The following is a 14,342-nucleotide window of genomic DNA, read 5'->3' as shown; positions in this document are numbered from 1 at the left end:
TAGTGGGAGCACACACAGTGCTTGCCAACTGTTCAGGCTTAAAAGCGTCAAATGGAAATATTGAACGCTAGAAGTTCTCACCTATGTTCCATTCGGTTTCATTTTGGCACGTCTGCTTTCGCGACATTCAGGCAGTTTCAGATTCCTAACAGCAGCTATTGAACGGAGCTTCTTTATAGAATGGTAAGCCCTCATCCTCTGAATTTAGTTCTGAGAAGTGACAAATACAGTGGAATCTCGTTAATTTCAACCCGAGGGGAATCAGAACTTCGTTTGAATAATGCAAAGTTTGAATTACCAGGAGTTTCCGTCCTAGAAAGGGATAGGACGGTACCTGTGTGTTAGTTTGAATTATGTGCGAGTTTGAATTAACGAGATTCTACTGTATCTGAATTGGAAGAACTGGCACTCCAATTGTCATATCTGCCAGTGCAGCTAACACTCCATCACCTCGCATGTATTGTGCCGAAGCACCTTGTTGCAAAACTAAAAATAGCCCCAACAGAGCTGAGCACTGCGTGAATATAGCATTTATAGTTCTGCAAAGACGCAACGAACAGCAGCACCACTCATGGTACGTGCGCTTTCGCATTTAGGCGGGCACTTTGGAATCTGTCATCGCCGCCGTATGTATACGGTGCCGACCGTCAAAGACTGTCACCATAAAAAATTTTGCGGCGATGGTTGTCATAGGGACTTCGCTGCTGCATTTGCAGCAACAGCGTCGTACCGGGCAGAAAACTTTGTTTCTCGCACGCCTGCACCACCCCGTGATGCCAGGCAAAGCGCGCCCACTTGGCTATTGCCAGGTGACCTTCCACTTGTCCTGTGGTTGGTGGGGGACACCCGTCGCCAGACGTTCCTCGGCATAGAACTCGATTTGAGTGCACTACCAGACGGAGAGCAAGCCACCGCTCGTAGGGGGTCTCGATTTACTCCTAGGCAAGGACGTTGACTCGTGTGTGCAGCGTGTCACCTTTCCTACATGCTTCGGTGACCATGTGATAGAGGAGGGTGGATATTGTCACGGACGGAAAATGTCAAACAAATGATAAACTGAAAGTAGACGTTTAATGAGGTGAAAGCTGCCCACAAACTAAAACAGAAGGTATTGAGCATCCTGCGTCGAAGACGGACGTTTAAGCACTACCACTGCTTTTTTACACTTTCTGAACCAGAATGCTCGATGACAGCCGGGAGTGGGCTGGAACTTTCCAGAAGGGCACAGATCAGTAAAAATGAGACTACAACCCCCTGTAATGCCGAATTAGAGTGCAGCTCTTGAGGAGGAGGGGGGGAGGGGAGGGTATGCCTCTCCTCCTCATTCATACCCTCCTCTCCTCCTTTTGTGTTCCTCCCCCCTTTCCTCCTCCTCCTCCTCCCTCTCTCTTTAGGTATTTCAATTTTGCGATATTCCTAGGGTTCGGAGTTTTCGGTTTAAGGGGGCACCCCGGGTCTTTGGAAACAAAAATCATAAAAAAAAATGATTTTTTCAAACATTTTTTTTTTATTATTAAGTCCCTAGCTACATTTTAACCAATTATTACACCAGGAAAGTTCATATTTATTTAGTTACATAATTTCAAAGTCACATATTGGACTGCTCGCGTGTGCAGAACCCGGAAAAAAAACACGATATTTTCGGCCAAATCCTGTGTGGGGAGCAGGTTGTGGAATGCCGCCATTTTGGTATCATTTGAAAGCTGCTTTCTTCAGCTATCCGTTTTAGCGGAATCTGTGCCCTAAGTCTGGCAACAATGAACATATTAGAAAAGAAAGGAAACTCGAATACTGCTTCGCTATTGGAGCTTTCTTGGCACATGTGGGAAATGGTGCGTTCTCATTGGACGCTACGCGATTTCGGCTGCTAGATGCATTCGCCGTCTTGGATACGTTACGCGACCATGGCTGGCGGTCATCGGAAGTTTAGAACTGCGCACAAGTTTGGAAAACGGCGAAAAAGACGACCTGTAGTTGATGAAGTGTCGTCCGGAACCTCAAAGCCATCGGCGTCTGGCTCTGCCAGCGCGCCAAACTGCACCGCGCCAAGCTGCGCCGCTCCCGAGAGTGCGGCCGCTCGTTTGTCCTCCGTGACCGAAAGCGGAATGACGCGCGTCGACACTATTCTGATCTCCGAAGCCGAGCAGGTGGAGATAGAGCATCACGCAACCGAAGCACGACAAAAGCTGTCGTCCGTGTCGGCCACACAACAGAAGTCTTCTCTGCTCGACGAAAACGCAGATGTGCCGGAGGTCGGCACCGCCTTCACAGTTGTAAGCCTAACGGCTGTGAATGCACTTCTCGAGTGCGTCAGGTGCAAAGTTTGCGTTTGCTCTGTAAACATCTCAAAAGGAGACCGCGAGTACGGAGTTGCAGTGAAGCTGGTTCTAAGCTGTGCTGAGTGCTGTGAACTGAAATCGGAGTGGAGTTCTCCGAGGGGGAAGGGAAACACGACATGCAACCCCTTCGAGGTAAACATTCTCGCATCGCTTGCTCTTGTGAGTACCGGAAACGGACAAACGGTGCTGAATGACCTTTTCTTTGCGATGAACATTTCTAAAAGAGGTCTCCACAAGAAGACATTCCAAAAATGTCTAAAGGAGAAGATCAATCCGGTGGCCCAAAAGGCAGCTGGAACTGCGATGAGCGAGTGCGCGGAAGAAGTGAAGACGCTCTACGGAGACCTGAACTTCGGAAATCCTGAAAACATTGCTGTTTCGTACGATGGAACTTGGATGACCCGGGGTCACTCGTCGCACATAGGCGTTGGACGCGTTATTGAACTGTTCTCCGGCTATGGTGCTTGACTTTGTTGTCCTGTCCAATTTCTGCCTGGGCTGCGAGATTGGACCAAAGGAAAGTGATCCTGCATTCCAAGAGTGGAAGGGCACTCACATCTGCCAGAGAAACAGCTCATGCAAGCCAGGGCAAATGGAAGTTGAAGCTGCAACTATCCTCTTCGAGCGTTCGCTTGCAAAGCATGGACTTCGTTACACAACAATGTTGTGTGATGGCGACAGTCGGTCATACAATGCACTTCAGGATGCCAAAGTGTATGGCTTTGTGGAAGTAGAAAAAGAGGACTGTGTCAACCATGTACATAAAAGAATGGGCACTGCACTCCGCAACCTTGTGCAGAAGCAGAAGGGTGAAGGGAAGCCACCTCTCGGTGGCAAAGGGAAACTGACTGCTGATCCCATCACTAAGCTCACAATGTACTATGGATGGGCATTGAAGTCGCATGAGGGCGACATTGAAAAAATGCAAAAAGCGGTAATGGCATCGTATTATCATATCACATCGACTGATGCGAAGCCCAACCATGCGCTTTGCCCCACAGGGGAATCCTCGTGGTGCAAGCAAAATGCTGCTGTTGCCAGAAATGAAACCCCGCCAAAGCATCATTATAACCTGCCAAGCTATGTGAGTGATGCCCTGCTGCCTGTCTATATACGCCTCTCTGACCAGAAGCTCTTGAAAAGGTGCCAATGTGCAAAAACTCAGAACGCCAACGAAAGCCTCCACTCAGTAATATGGTCGCTTTCTTCAAAGGAGCAGCATGCCTCCTTGTTCAGCGTGGAATGTGCAGTTGCACAAGCTGTGCTCAGATTCAACCGCGGCAAACAGCGTGCCGCCAGTGCAATCCTGAAAGAGCTCCATCTACACCAAGGCACAGCAAGTGCTCAGAGGTCAAGTGAGAAGGACCACCAGCGACTGACTGCTTCTAACAGGAAACATGCCCTTGCACAAACCTTCACACAAGCCATGAAAAGAAAGCGTGGGCAAAAGAATGACCAGGATTATATTCCTGGTGGTTTCTAGGCAGTGTCCTATATCCTTCATGTATATTTTGCTGTAAATAAACTGCATGTATTGTTTAAAACATTTTTCCTTGTTTTCACAGAATTCGTTTTTTCATCACAACACAAAGTTTTGCCCACGGTATCTTGGGAGCTAGAATGTGGATAGGAATAATTCTTTTTGGGTTTGATAGCTCAGAAATCAGAGAGTGCAACAAGACTCAAACTTTGGAGGAATCTGTATCATAATTTTTTTTCAAATTTGTAATGCGTATAATAACATTTTCTAACTGTCAGTGAAAAAAATTCATTGTGTCATACCTTTTTGTTGGAGATTGCTAAAATTAAAAGTATGGTTTTGTTGCACTCCCTACTGCTTTTACAATGTATAGACATATTTTCTGCCATATTTATTTCTAGGGCTATTATAGAAAAGTTGGGCAAAAGAATATGCCATAAATCTAAGATTTTCTTTCAAAGTATTAGAGGTAGGCAAATAAAACCCTTAGATTTGTGTTCAGCATTGAGAGTTACACTAGGCATAGGAATTTCATCCAAATAGGATCAGAATTGACAGAGTATCTTCAAACTACAGGGTTTCCCCTTAAACCGATAAAAGTATGCCGAATCCATTTTCAGAAGCTCGGTTTTAACTGAAAAAGGTCAGTGTGTAGGTTTAGCGTTTTCAGTTTAAACAGATAAAAACGGATAAAAATTATCTCTAATCTGTTATTGGAAAATCGGTTTTAACCGAAAAAGGTCAGTTTTTTTAGGGCCGCGTCGAGGTGGGGGGGGGGGGGGGGGGAGGGGGGGGGGGGGGGGGGGGGGGAGAGAGAGAGGGCTCTGTAAGGTTCGTCGTCGTGTGACGTCTTCGTGATTGCCCCCTTTCAAGGTTCAACATGCAACAAAAGAGGTCGTGGATTGGCCTTCACGCGACATCTGTGTTCTTTCCGTGATCGGGCTTAATGTGTCAAGTTCCCGGTCCTAAAAAAGAAGTTTGGATGTGGGCTAGCATAAGGTTTTTCACTTCATGCACTTCGGAGGACATCGAGGAAAGCTCCTAATACCTTTCTTAACACCCTTTCTCAAACTTCCCTGTGGTTAAAATATGAATACAATGGATATTTTTTTTTTTTTTTGTCATTCTGCTGGGGCTTGTTTGCTCATCACCTCAGACGGTCACGTCGCCAGAACGGGAAGGATAAAGAAGTGTGCTGAAGATCGTGCCCGCAAAGTCCGCAATTTTGAGGTGTGTCCTGACGGAAGTTGTAGCAAAGACCACATATGTATATGTGTCGTTATTCTATGATTGATGGCAAATATCACAGCTACAAGGATCATCTGATCCGGCGTCCGATGGTGTTTCTTTCATATTCACCGATAAAAACCGGTAAACTTTTTTTGGGAATAAAGATACACCGAAAAAAACCGAAACTTGAATTTTAAAATAAACACCAAAAAAAGTATGCCGAATTTTAAAAAAACAAAAACCGAAAACGCGGAACCCTAGATATACCGTACTAAACAATCTGAAAAAGATATATATATATATACATTGCGGTATTCTCGCTCACCGCTTGTCCGGAGAAAGGAAATATAGTTCTCACATCCGGAAGCTCCACTCTGTCGTATCGCTCATTCACACTGGAAGCAGATCCACGTTCGCAAAGCGGTTGCGAACGCGGCTGTATAAAGATCCAGTACAATTGCATGCGCAGTCAATGACATCAAGTGCGCGTGAAATTGTACTGGATATTTATACAGCCGTGTTCGCAACCACTTTGCGAACACGGATCCGCTTCCAGTGTGAATGAGCGGTAAGTTCTGCCGGTGCCAGGAAACAGAAGAGCAGGTGCAAGGCGGGAGAACGAGACATCATTAGAGTCAACACTTTGACAAAGCACGCGATACTCAATGTCATCCTACTTGCTGTCGGCTCTGTCGAAGACTGCTCAGCGTTCTCGCCGAGCAGTCTTCGACAGAGCCGACAGCAATAGGATGCCGACAGAGCCGACAGCAACAGCAATAGGAATGCTGAATGAAGAGAATGTGGCCTTATTTCTAACGTACGCATGCATTATTTTTGAGAGAGCTCGGGGAATTGGCGGCGAGGTCACCCCAAGCATCCTTCGGAGGCGCCCGATGTCTCACTTTTTTTCCTTTGGCGGCAAGCAACGGCCAGCTCCCGAAAGTGCAAGATTTCCCCGTGTGGGAAGTAAACAAAACCTTTGTTTCCATGGCGGGAGCGGGTGGTCGCCCTTGCCGCCGGAGTAATTGGGGACGCGACTTTGTCAAGGCCATGTAGGTGACTCCGGGGCAAGTAAGAGGTTCGGCCTCCCTTCGGAATGTTGGCGAGCCTTTTCGGAGAAGTTGAGTTTGATTGAGCCCGTGCGTGGAGCAAGTCGTTATCTCCCGCGGTCCAGTGGGCTCCGCATACTCTGTCTTGCGGGGCAGAGAACTTGCCGTGCGCGGCAACGGATTTGACGCAGAGACGCTTTTGTCGACGTCGTCTATTGTGAGTGGCAGCAGCGTGACAGCCCCTGTACTGTATTTGCCCACCATTGTAAATATATTTATCAAAAAACGTCCGTTGAGTCCTCCGGTTCCTGACTGCTGACAACGCAAATCCCCACACCACCGCACGCCACTCCACGGTACCCGGCCCCATCGAAACCAGAGGGAGACGACGAAGCGGGAAAACCACCATCGTTCCTGGAAGGAAGAACCTTTACTGGTCCAGCCGACAGGATGCTTGGGGTGACTTCGCCGCCGATTCCCCGAGCTCTTTCCGCTAAGCTCCATTGGCCATCCCTACAACAACAATACCTAGTACCCTGCCCTTTTGCCTCCGGTACATTACCAGACCTGCCAACCCTACAATGCTGAAAATACTACAGGGGATGCCAAAAAACACTACAATTGTGTGAAGAAATATGAAAACTGCTTTATTCTTCAAAAGCCTGGTTTAGGTAAGAAAAATGCCTCAACTAGGGCACAAACTGTAGCGTCTTTGCTGCCATCCGCCATTCGGCCCAGGCGCGACGCAATCATGATGCACTCCTGTGGTAGCCAGTATGGGAAACGCCCCCTTTATTGCTTCGAACACAGATATATAGAGAACGCCACGACTGGTGACGTCAAAAGGGAAACTGCTATCGGCTTGATAACAGCGGATAGACGGATGTAAACAATGACAATGCAACATTTCTTCCTCTCTTAATATTACAAACGATCGATCGGTTCCCAAGTCCGCGCTGAACGTCGTAAGGCTGGTTGGTCTTGACCGTCGGGGGCTGGCACGTCCTTGCTTGTCGTGCCCGTTGCGTGAGTTCAGCTCGTTGCCACTGTAGCGTCTTTGCTGCCATCCGCCATTCGGCCCAGGCGCGACACGATTATGACACGCTCCTGTGGTAGCCAGTATGGGAAACGCCCTCTTTATTGCTTCGAACACGGATATATAGAGAACGCCACGACTGGTGACGTCAACAGGGAAACTGCTATCGGCTTGATAACAGCGGATAGACGGATGTAAACAATGACAATGCAACATTTCTTCCTCTCTTAATATTACAAACGATCGATCGGTTCCCGTGTCCGCGTTGAACGTCGTAAGGCTGGTTGGTCTTGACCGTCGGGGGCTGGCACGTCCTTGCTTGTCGTGCCCGTTGCGTGAGTTCAGCTCGTTGCCACTGTAGCGTCTTTGCTGCCATCCGCCGTTCGGCCCAGGCGCGACACGATTATGACATGCTCCTGTGGTAGCCAGTATGGGAAACGCCCCCTTTATTGCTTCGAACACAGATATATAGAGAACGCCATGACTGGTGACGTCAACAGGGAAACTGCTATCGGCTTGATAGCAGCGGATAGACAGGTGTAAACAATGACAATGCAACACAAACACATCATGCATTGCACGAAATGTCTTATTCTTTAGAAGTAGAAGGTTGGGCCAACAGTGAGGAAGTTGCAGCTTTTGCTTTTCTTAGGAAGTCCGTGTTGAACACTTGTTCATGGCACTTCCCGGACTGGCTGCATCTCACAACTAACAACTGTTGAAGAGTCTTTTTTGACATAGCGGAACTGCGTGTGTGCCTTCTTCCCTTTAGTGAAAACTTTCGCACTCTGCGTTGTCGCGCGGGACCGTCAGGATTCTCAACATCACTTTCGAAAGCTTAGCATACTTAAAAGTGCCATCCATGTCTTGAAGATCAGAGACTGCACCCCATTCTTCATCAATCCACTTCTGCATAGTTATTTGAGCAGGAAGATCTTCCACCTGTAGGCGGCTGAACTGAGCCTGAACCTCATCCAGGGCAGACTCCATACTTTGCTCTTCTGCAACTGTCAAGAAAACTGGGAAGCGGTCCGTGAAGTACTTGACATCGGCAAACCTGGCTTGTTCAATGGTGGAAAGTTTGGCCACCTCCGCACTTTTCAGAATCTCGGACTTCAGAGGAAATTTCAGGATGATGTAATCGCTTGCCGTTACAAAGAATCTTCTGATCCGTGCAGAAACCTCTTGCCTGGCTTCCTTCTTCAAGTTTTGCAAGTTCCGTGCTGTCTGGCTGCCCAGTACCATGTCTTCATTATCACTTTTTGATTGTCAGAAGGCTTGTAATCAATGTCTGTCAGCACATCAGTCCTTTTGATCACTGACAGCTTGACAAAGCGCAGCATCAGGTCTCGAAGCAAGTCGTGAAGGATCTCCCGGAGCAGATGTATTTAGGGGGCCCCAGACTGCAGAAGCACATTCGTTTTTTCAAATTCTGGAATGACCGACAACAAGAAGTCGCAATACACTCTGTTGACATCCGACGAAAGGAACATGAACAGTTTTTCTTCTCTGTTCTAGAGCTTGCCATCTTGACACTTTTGGATCCCAAAGAGAAGGAGCTGTGTTCGTCGCAGGAACACAAGTGTCCATTCTTGGTCTCTTGCTTTGATGAGCACTCTCTCCTTTCTTTGTAGCTTTCTTAGAACCTGTCTCAAGTTCTCTTAGTTTGCTTGGCAGCTTCAAGACCTGGCTAGACAGCCTTACCTCACTACGGAAGAAGCTAAGCAGGGGCTGCCGCTGCTCCACAAGCCGTTTTAGGCTTTTGCTGAGAGACAGCCACCTAGTACTGACATGCTTCAAAATTTTCTTTGCCTCAACATCATAGAGAGACTGGAAAGATTTCAGCTTGTCCTTCCTTTTAGAACTCTTTTCAAGGTAGTCGTAAACATCAACTAGTGCCTCATCCACGCTTACTGGGAGGCATGCTGAGCCTTTCTGTGCTGCCAGATTGATTAAATTGCAGCAACAACCAATAACGGCAATGTTCTCAAGATTCTCCTTGAGGACAGCAACAACACCATTCTTGGATACAATCATGACTGAAGCGTTATCGCACGCTATGCCGATACAGTTCCGAATAGGAATGTTTTTGCTCTTTAACGTCTCCACAACAAGCACATTGATGTTTCGTCCCATGGAGTCGCCTTCGAGAGCAGGCATCGCAAGAAGGGTGGTGCAAATCGTCCTGTCACAAAGCGTGACTATGATGGGATAAAGCTTTGCGTCATTGCCAACATCATTGCTCCTGTCAGTCGCGACCGAGAACGGCACGCACCTTAAACTACTACCAACATCGCCGATCTCTTTTGCAGTCATTTTTTTCACTATCGCAGCTGTCTTCGTTCGAGCACAAGCGCAGTTTGTAGCTCCCTTTTGAGCCCAGGAACATTTTCCGAAAGAGGTGTCCGGCGTGATCAGCCGCCATAAAGGGCACATTGTGTTCGATCAAAAATACCGTAAAATGCCATTCTGCTCGGATAGTGTCATGATCCGTTGATCGACTAAAGTGCCCTCCAAGCTTCTCGTTGGTTTCAACTAATTTTGCAGAGTCCTTGTGCTTTTTTGTATTCAGGTGACACAGAATGTCCCGGGTGACCAGCGTGTGAAATGTTGACATCGTAGCGACACAGACTACAAAAGGCGTACCTTTCGCCCTTGCGCGATGTCTTCATAAATGGGAAGTCGGTTGAATAGCTGGGAATAAACACTTGAAAGTATTTTTTCCCCGACATCTTGTAGCAAGGGTGGTTTCAAGGGATTATCCAACGCAAGTTTGCCACAACCAACGTCGCCACAACAAAGGAGATTTTGTAAACAAAGTTTTGGATTTCGATGGATGGATGGATAGGTGTTAGCGGCTATACCCCTCATAATGAGGAGCGGTAGCTTGTGACCCCTGTCATTCAAGTCAATGTGCCAGTGTTGCCAACACCAACTTGTAAATAGGCGAAATGCAGCTTAAACAAAAACTTATTTTTTTTTTTTTTTTACACGGGGTGCAGAAAATTGTACAAATATTGTTGTTAATACGATAACCATAAAAATGCGCTGGAAAGTGGACACTTTACGATATAATTGTAAAACTTGGCAGGTATGCTTTACGAAGCGCGAGGTCAGCACAAGCGCACCAACCTCCTACACTGTCTGCTGTGCGTACACCCAACTAGTATGGGTGCACCTCACCAGGTGGAGGAGTGGCACTACATATGCATGGCGAAATTTCAGCCACACGGTCCTATAGAAACAGTGCATTACAAGTTCAGATTACCCGACATTTGATTATCTGCATCCCATGTCGTGATGACCTGGGTCCTGGTGAGATTGGCGGTATTAGCAGAGAGACTCACCCTCATTGTCTGTGGCAAGGGCCCATGTCTGCCACTAACTTAGATGATCTAGATTGTTTGTGCAAGGAGCTTCGAAACATCTGTTACTGGCAAACGTTTCGTTTTTTCCTCTGTCACACTAATGAGAGCTCGTTCTCCAGGTACCCTCTGCTGCCCCAGCCAGCGGGCAACTCCAGCGTGGGGCAACCCATTGGCGTGGCCGCAGAGCGGGGCACCACCATCCGGACCAGTCCTCACGTCTCGAGCCCCAAAGACCTCCAGTCGTCGGGGAAAACTGGCTCGCCAAGGCACGGCGGGTGCAAAGACGGGTGCAGAGTCACCCAGGTGCCCTCCCCCGCCAGCCAGAGGCAGACTGAACGTGTCGTCGTCAAGATGGCTTCCTCGGAAGAGCGCTACACGAACCTCCCCAGAGTCAGAGTGCAGCCAAGGCAGCAGCATCCGGCCAGGATGAGACCCACGCCGCCTAGCAACCCCGGGCAGGAGGAACGCGTCGCGCACCAAGCCAGCTCGTCAGCGGCCTCCAAGCCACTCTCACCGTCCGAGAGCGTCGCGTCGTGTCCGGACCTGAGCCCCTCGTGTCCGACAGGAGCCGGACTGGGGTGGCAGGATCCCCGAATGTCCCTCTGGGCCCTGCACCAGCTGTTCATGGCGCACAACGTGAGCCAGAGCTGGACAGCCAGGGCTCTCGGTGGCCCGCCCTCTTCCGCGGCTCCTCCCAACGGTGGCATCTCCGGGGTGTCTGCGTTGCCTGGGCACGACTCCGGCAATCCACTCGAGACTTGGCATTTGCAGAACTTGTGGTACCGTGGGAGCCTTGCGCATCATCTCCAGACGGGACGGGCCACTGGGCCGGTCGACTCCGTTGTCTCCCAGACGGGCCCGTGCGATGTGGCGCGGCGGCGCACGGCGGATCACGACCAGTCGCTCGCTCGCCAGACGCAGCAGACTGTGGCGAGGAGCAGCATGTGGAATGTTCCTTCTGGTATGCGGGAAGACTATGGTAGAATCTGACTTTGTGAAGCGGGATTCTATTTTGTGTTCTTGGTTGTGCAACGCGACTTATGATGCACATTGCATCCGGTTGTTCTCTTTTCTGGCCATCTGATCTTCAAGTTCCTATAGCTATACCCAAGCTGCGGACGACACATCCTAGGACCATGCTTTCTGTTAACTGCTCTTCTGCTTGGTTGTCCCTTCCGCAATGCATCTGCTGTGGCACTGTACAACTTGTGGGCACTAGGCTCTTCTTTTAGCCTCGCTGATCTTGTAAAAGTTACTATTGAGAAATTAAGATTTTTAAATCTTCTTTGTTTCTTTGAATGTTGCAATACACATGCCACTTTGAATGTTGCAGAATGTGAATCGTAGCAAGTGTGCAATACATTTAATCCGGATCCGTGCCTTGTGATAAGTCATCTCACCAAAGCTTACGTCAATTTTTATTAAGAGCATCACATCTTCCTAATTACTGCCATCTGTATCTTTTATGAACTGCCGAGAGGAAGCAGGTGTAGCCCGTGTTTCATTTCATCTCGTCTGACTTTTGATGAATCATACAATTGGAGTGCAAAGGATGCACTAACATTTTTTTACCTATTTTAGATGTGTGTGTGTTGTCCTGTTTTGTCTAATCTTCAGTCATCCTTTTAACTATGCAATATTTGTTTTTCTTTGTTGAGTGACATTTTTGCAGCTACAGTTTCCACAATGCAGTTAAATTTTCTTTTCCTTTTCAGATTTTGTTTGTAGGCATGAAGTACATATTACCCTGGGTGTTGCATAATGTAAATTGCGGGAAATATGAAATATGTTTCATCCATATCTATATGCCACCTGTGTGGTGTTGACCAAAGTTTGTGCTAATTTTTGTTGAGATTATTGCAGTTCTTAGCTTCCTATCTGGGCTATGTGGATTGTTTGTTTAGAGAAAACATGTTACATATGCGTGAGCTTGTTGTACCCCCATTTCGGGGGATCGTATAGTCTAGTGTTATTTTTATGTATTTAAATCTCTTGCAGTGTCTAAGGTTTTGTTTGTTTTCTATAATTGTGGTACTTTTCCAGGCGAAAAATTTCAACAATGTGCAATAAATAATTTCCTAAATCCTCTCCGCTTTGTCCAAGAAGGTAACAACTCATTGTGATGACCTGGTTCCATCAGTTGGGTCTGTCCAAGATTCCAGTTTTGGGGTTTTGTTATACTGTTTATGTTTGGATAAGGGGAGGCAGAGCAGGAGGGTAGTATTATTCAACGGTACTAGTGGGTGGTCAACTGTATGATAGTTTGTAATAACTTATCGTGGAAACAAAAGAGTGAACCTGTTCCAGCTCGTATTCTTTCTGTCATAATTCTGAAAGCTGGAAACCCTGTTCGCTCCCAGTCACGTGACCTAGAATTCCTCTTCTAGGGACAATAGTTAACTTTAACCCACGGTTCGCGTTCGAGAAAACAGGCCCAGGGGTGAGATGACAGCGCCGCTTGCGAGTTGCGGCGGGAGGTGGCGATTGCCCCAATTGCTAAGGCCGTAAGAAGAGAAAGAGAGCGCGCGTGCTTCCACTTCCAGTTCGGTTGTGCTTGAGTCTGGTGGCTGTATTTTTCGTCATAAAAGGCCCACTCAGGCAAGCGCTCGGAGAGCAGCCAGCGGAGAGCACGTGACATCCACCGCAATCGTGACATAATTCGTCTCGGGACGACCAAAGCTGCGGCGAGGCTGACGTCGAGAGGATGTCCTAGTTCCAGCCACCGAAGCGGCGGCTTTTGTACGAATTTTGAGTGATGGATTCATCTTCTGGGTGTGTTTAGATAATGGCCTTATTTTGTCAGCCAAGTACTCATATTAAAGTACTAATCTGAAAAGGTAGCGGCGATGTACATCTAACTAAAGTCCCTTGATAAAATTCACGCTTTCAAGTACCGCCAACCATTGTTGTAGGAAAGCGCGAGACACGTGCCACGAGCGGGTGCTCCGCCGCCATTCGCTTCCAAGAGCCGTTCATTTCAGTGCTGCGCCGCCATTTGCTTCCAAGGGCCGCTCGAAACACAAGCCTCGTGCACTGGCGCATTTGACGCTACTTGCAAAACAAACAGAAACACATCGAGGGGCTTTACATCTAACCAGTCAAGTATAACACCCTAAAGGCCGGTTCACACATACAGCGGAGCGCTCAGCGCTTCATGAGCACTCGAAGCAGCGCTCATGTGGCGCCGACTTGCTCGTGACGTAGCCTCCGGTTAGCGCTTCAGAAGCGCTTCAGTAGGTGCTCCGTTAGCGTTTCAGCAGCGCAGTGTAAGCGATCTCGCGCTCCTTGTGCCGTGCTTGCTACTGCGGAACAGCGCGGTCATGGTGATTCCGTTGTTTTTCTTTTGGCATTGAATAAAGAGGAAGGAAAAGAGCCGCTCTCTAAGCAAAGGGTCGGGCAGACGATCCGGAGTCATGGACTCTGAGCGACTAATTTATTGGGTGCGACCTCATCGCTTTCTATTCAATATGCGTGACCCTGGTTTCAAAGACACGCAGTTAAAAAATAATCACCTTCGGTCCTTCAGCCTGGGAACAAGGTTCGCCCGATATCGTCGGGATCTCGGTGGCGAAAGATTTCGCGCACCCAGAAGGCTCTTCTGGGCGTTAAGTCGCCCACACACATATGCACTAATTGCGCATGTAAGAGCATTTGTCGCATTTCCATTTCAGCATCCCACACTGGGGCGTATTAAACGGGAGGGGGGGGGGGGGGGGGCAAGGGGGGCGCTTGCCTCCCCCCCAAGTTCTCAGAGGGGGGGGGGGGGGCAAGGCATGTTTTGCCGCCGCCCCCCTGAAACAGCCATCCCTTGGCAGGGCAAACACTGGCCGACGGCGCTTG

The 14,342-nt window shown here is 48.3% G+C and overlaps 1 protein-coding gene across 1 annotated transcript in view; it reads left to right on the top strand.

The window, feature by feature from the left end:
- Positions 1–12,589, top strand: part of LOC8028426 — a 34,837-nt gene extending 22,248 nt beyond the window's left edge. Inside the window, exon 5 of the mRNA XM_029977030.4 lies at positions 10,622–12,589. Within this exon, the coding sequence (XP_029832890.3) occupies positions 10,622–11,492 (871 nt within the window). The 3' untranslated portion in view covers positions 11,493–12,589. The remainder of the gene's footprint in view (positions 1–10,621) is intronic.
- The last annotated feature ends 1,753 nt before the right edge of the window (positions 12,590–14,342 follow it).

Source organism: Ixodes scapularis, unplaced genomic scaffold, assembly GCF_016920785.2.
Source record: "Ixodes scapularis isolate PalLabHiFi unplaced genomic scaffold, ASM1692078v2 PGA_scaffold1__304_contigs__length_218370807, whole genome shotgun sequence".
NCBI classification, from domain to species: Eukaryota; Metazoa; Arthropoda; class Arachnida; order Ixodida; family Ixodidae; genus Ixodes; species Ixodes scapularis.
The sequence above is the reverse complement of the archived record's forward strand: the minus strand, read 5'-3'. Positions and strand labels throughout refer to the sequence as shown.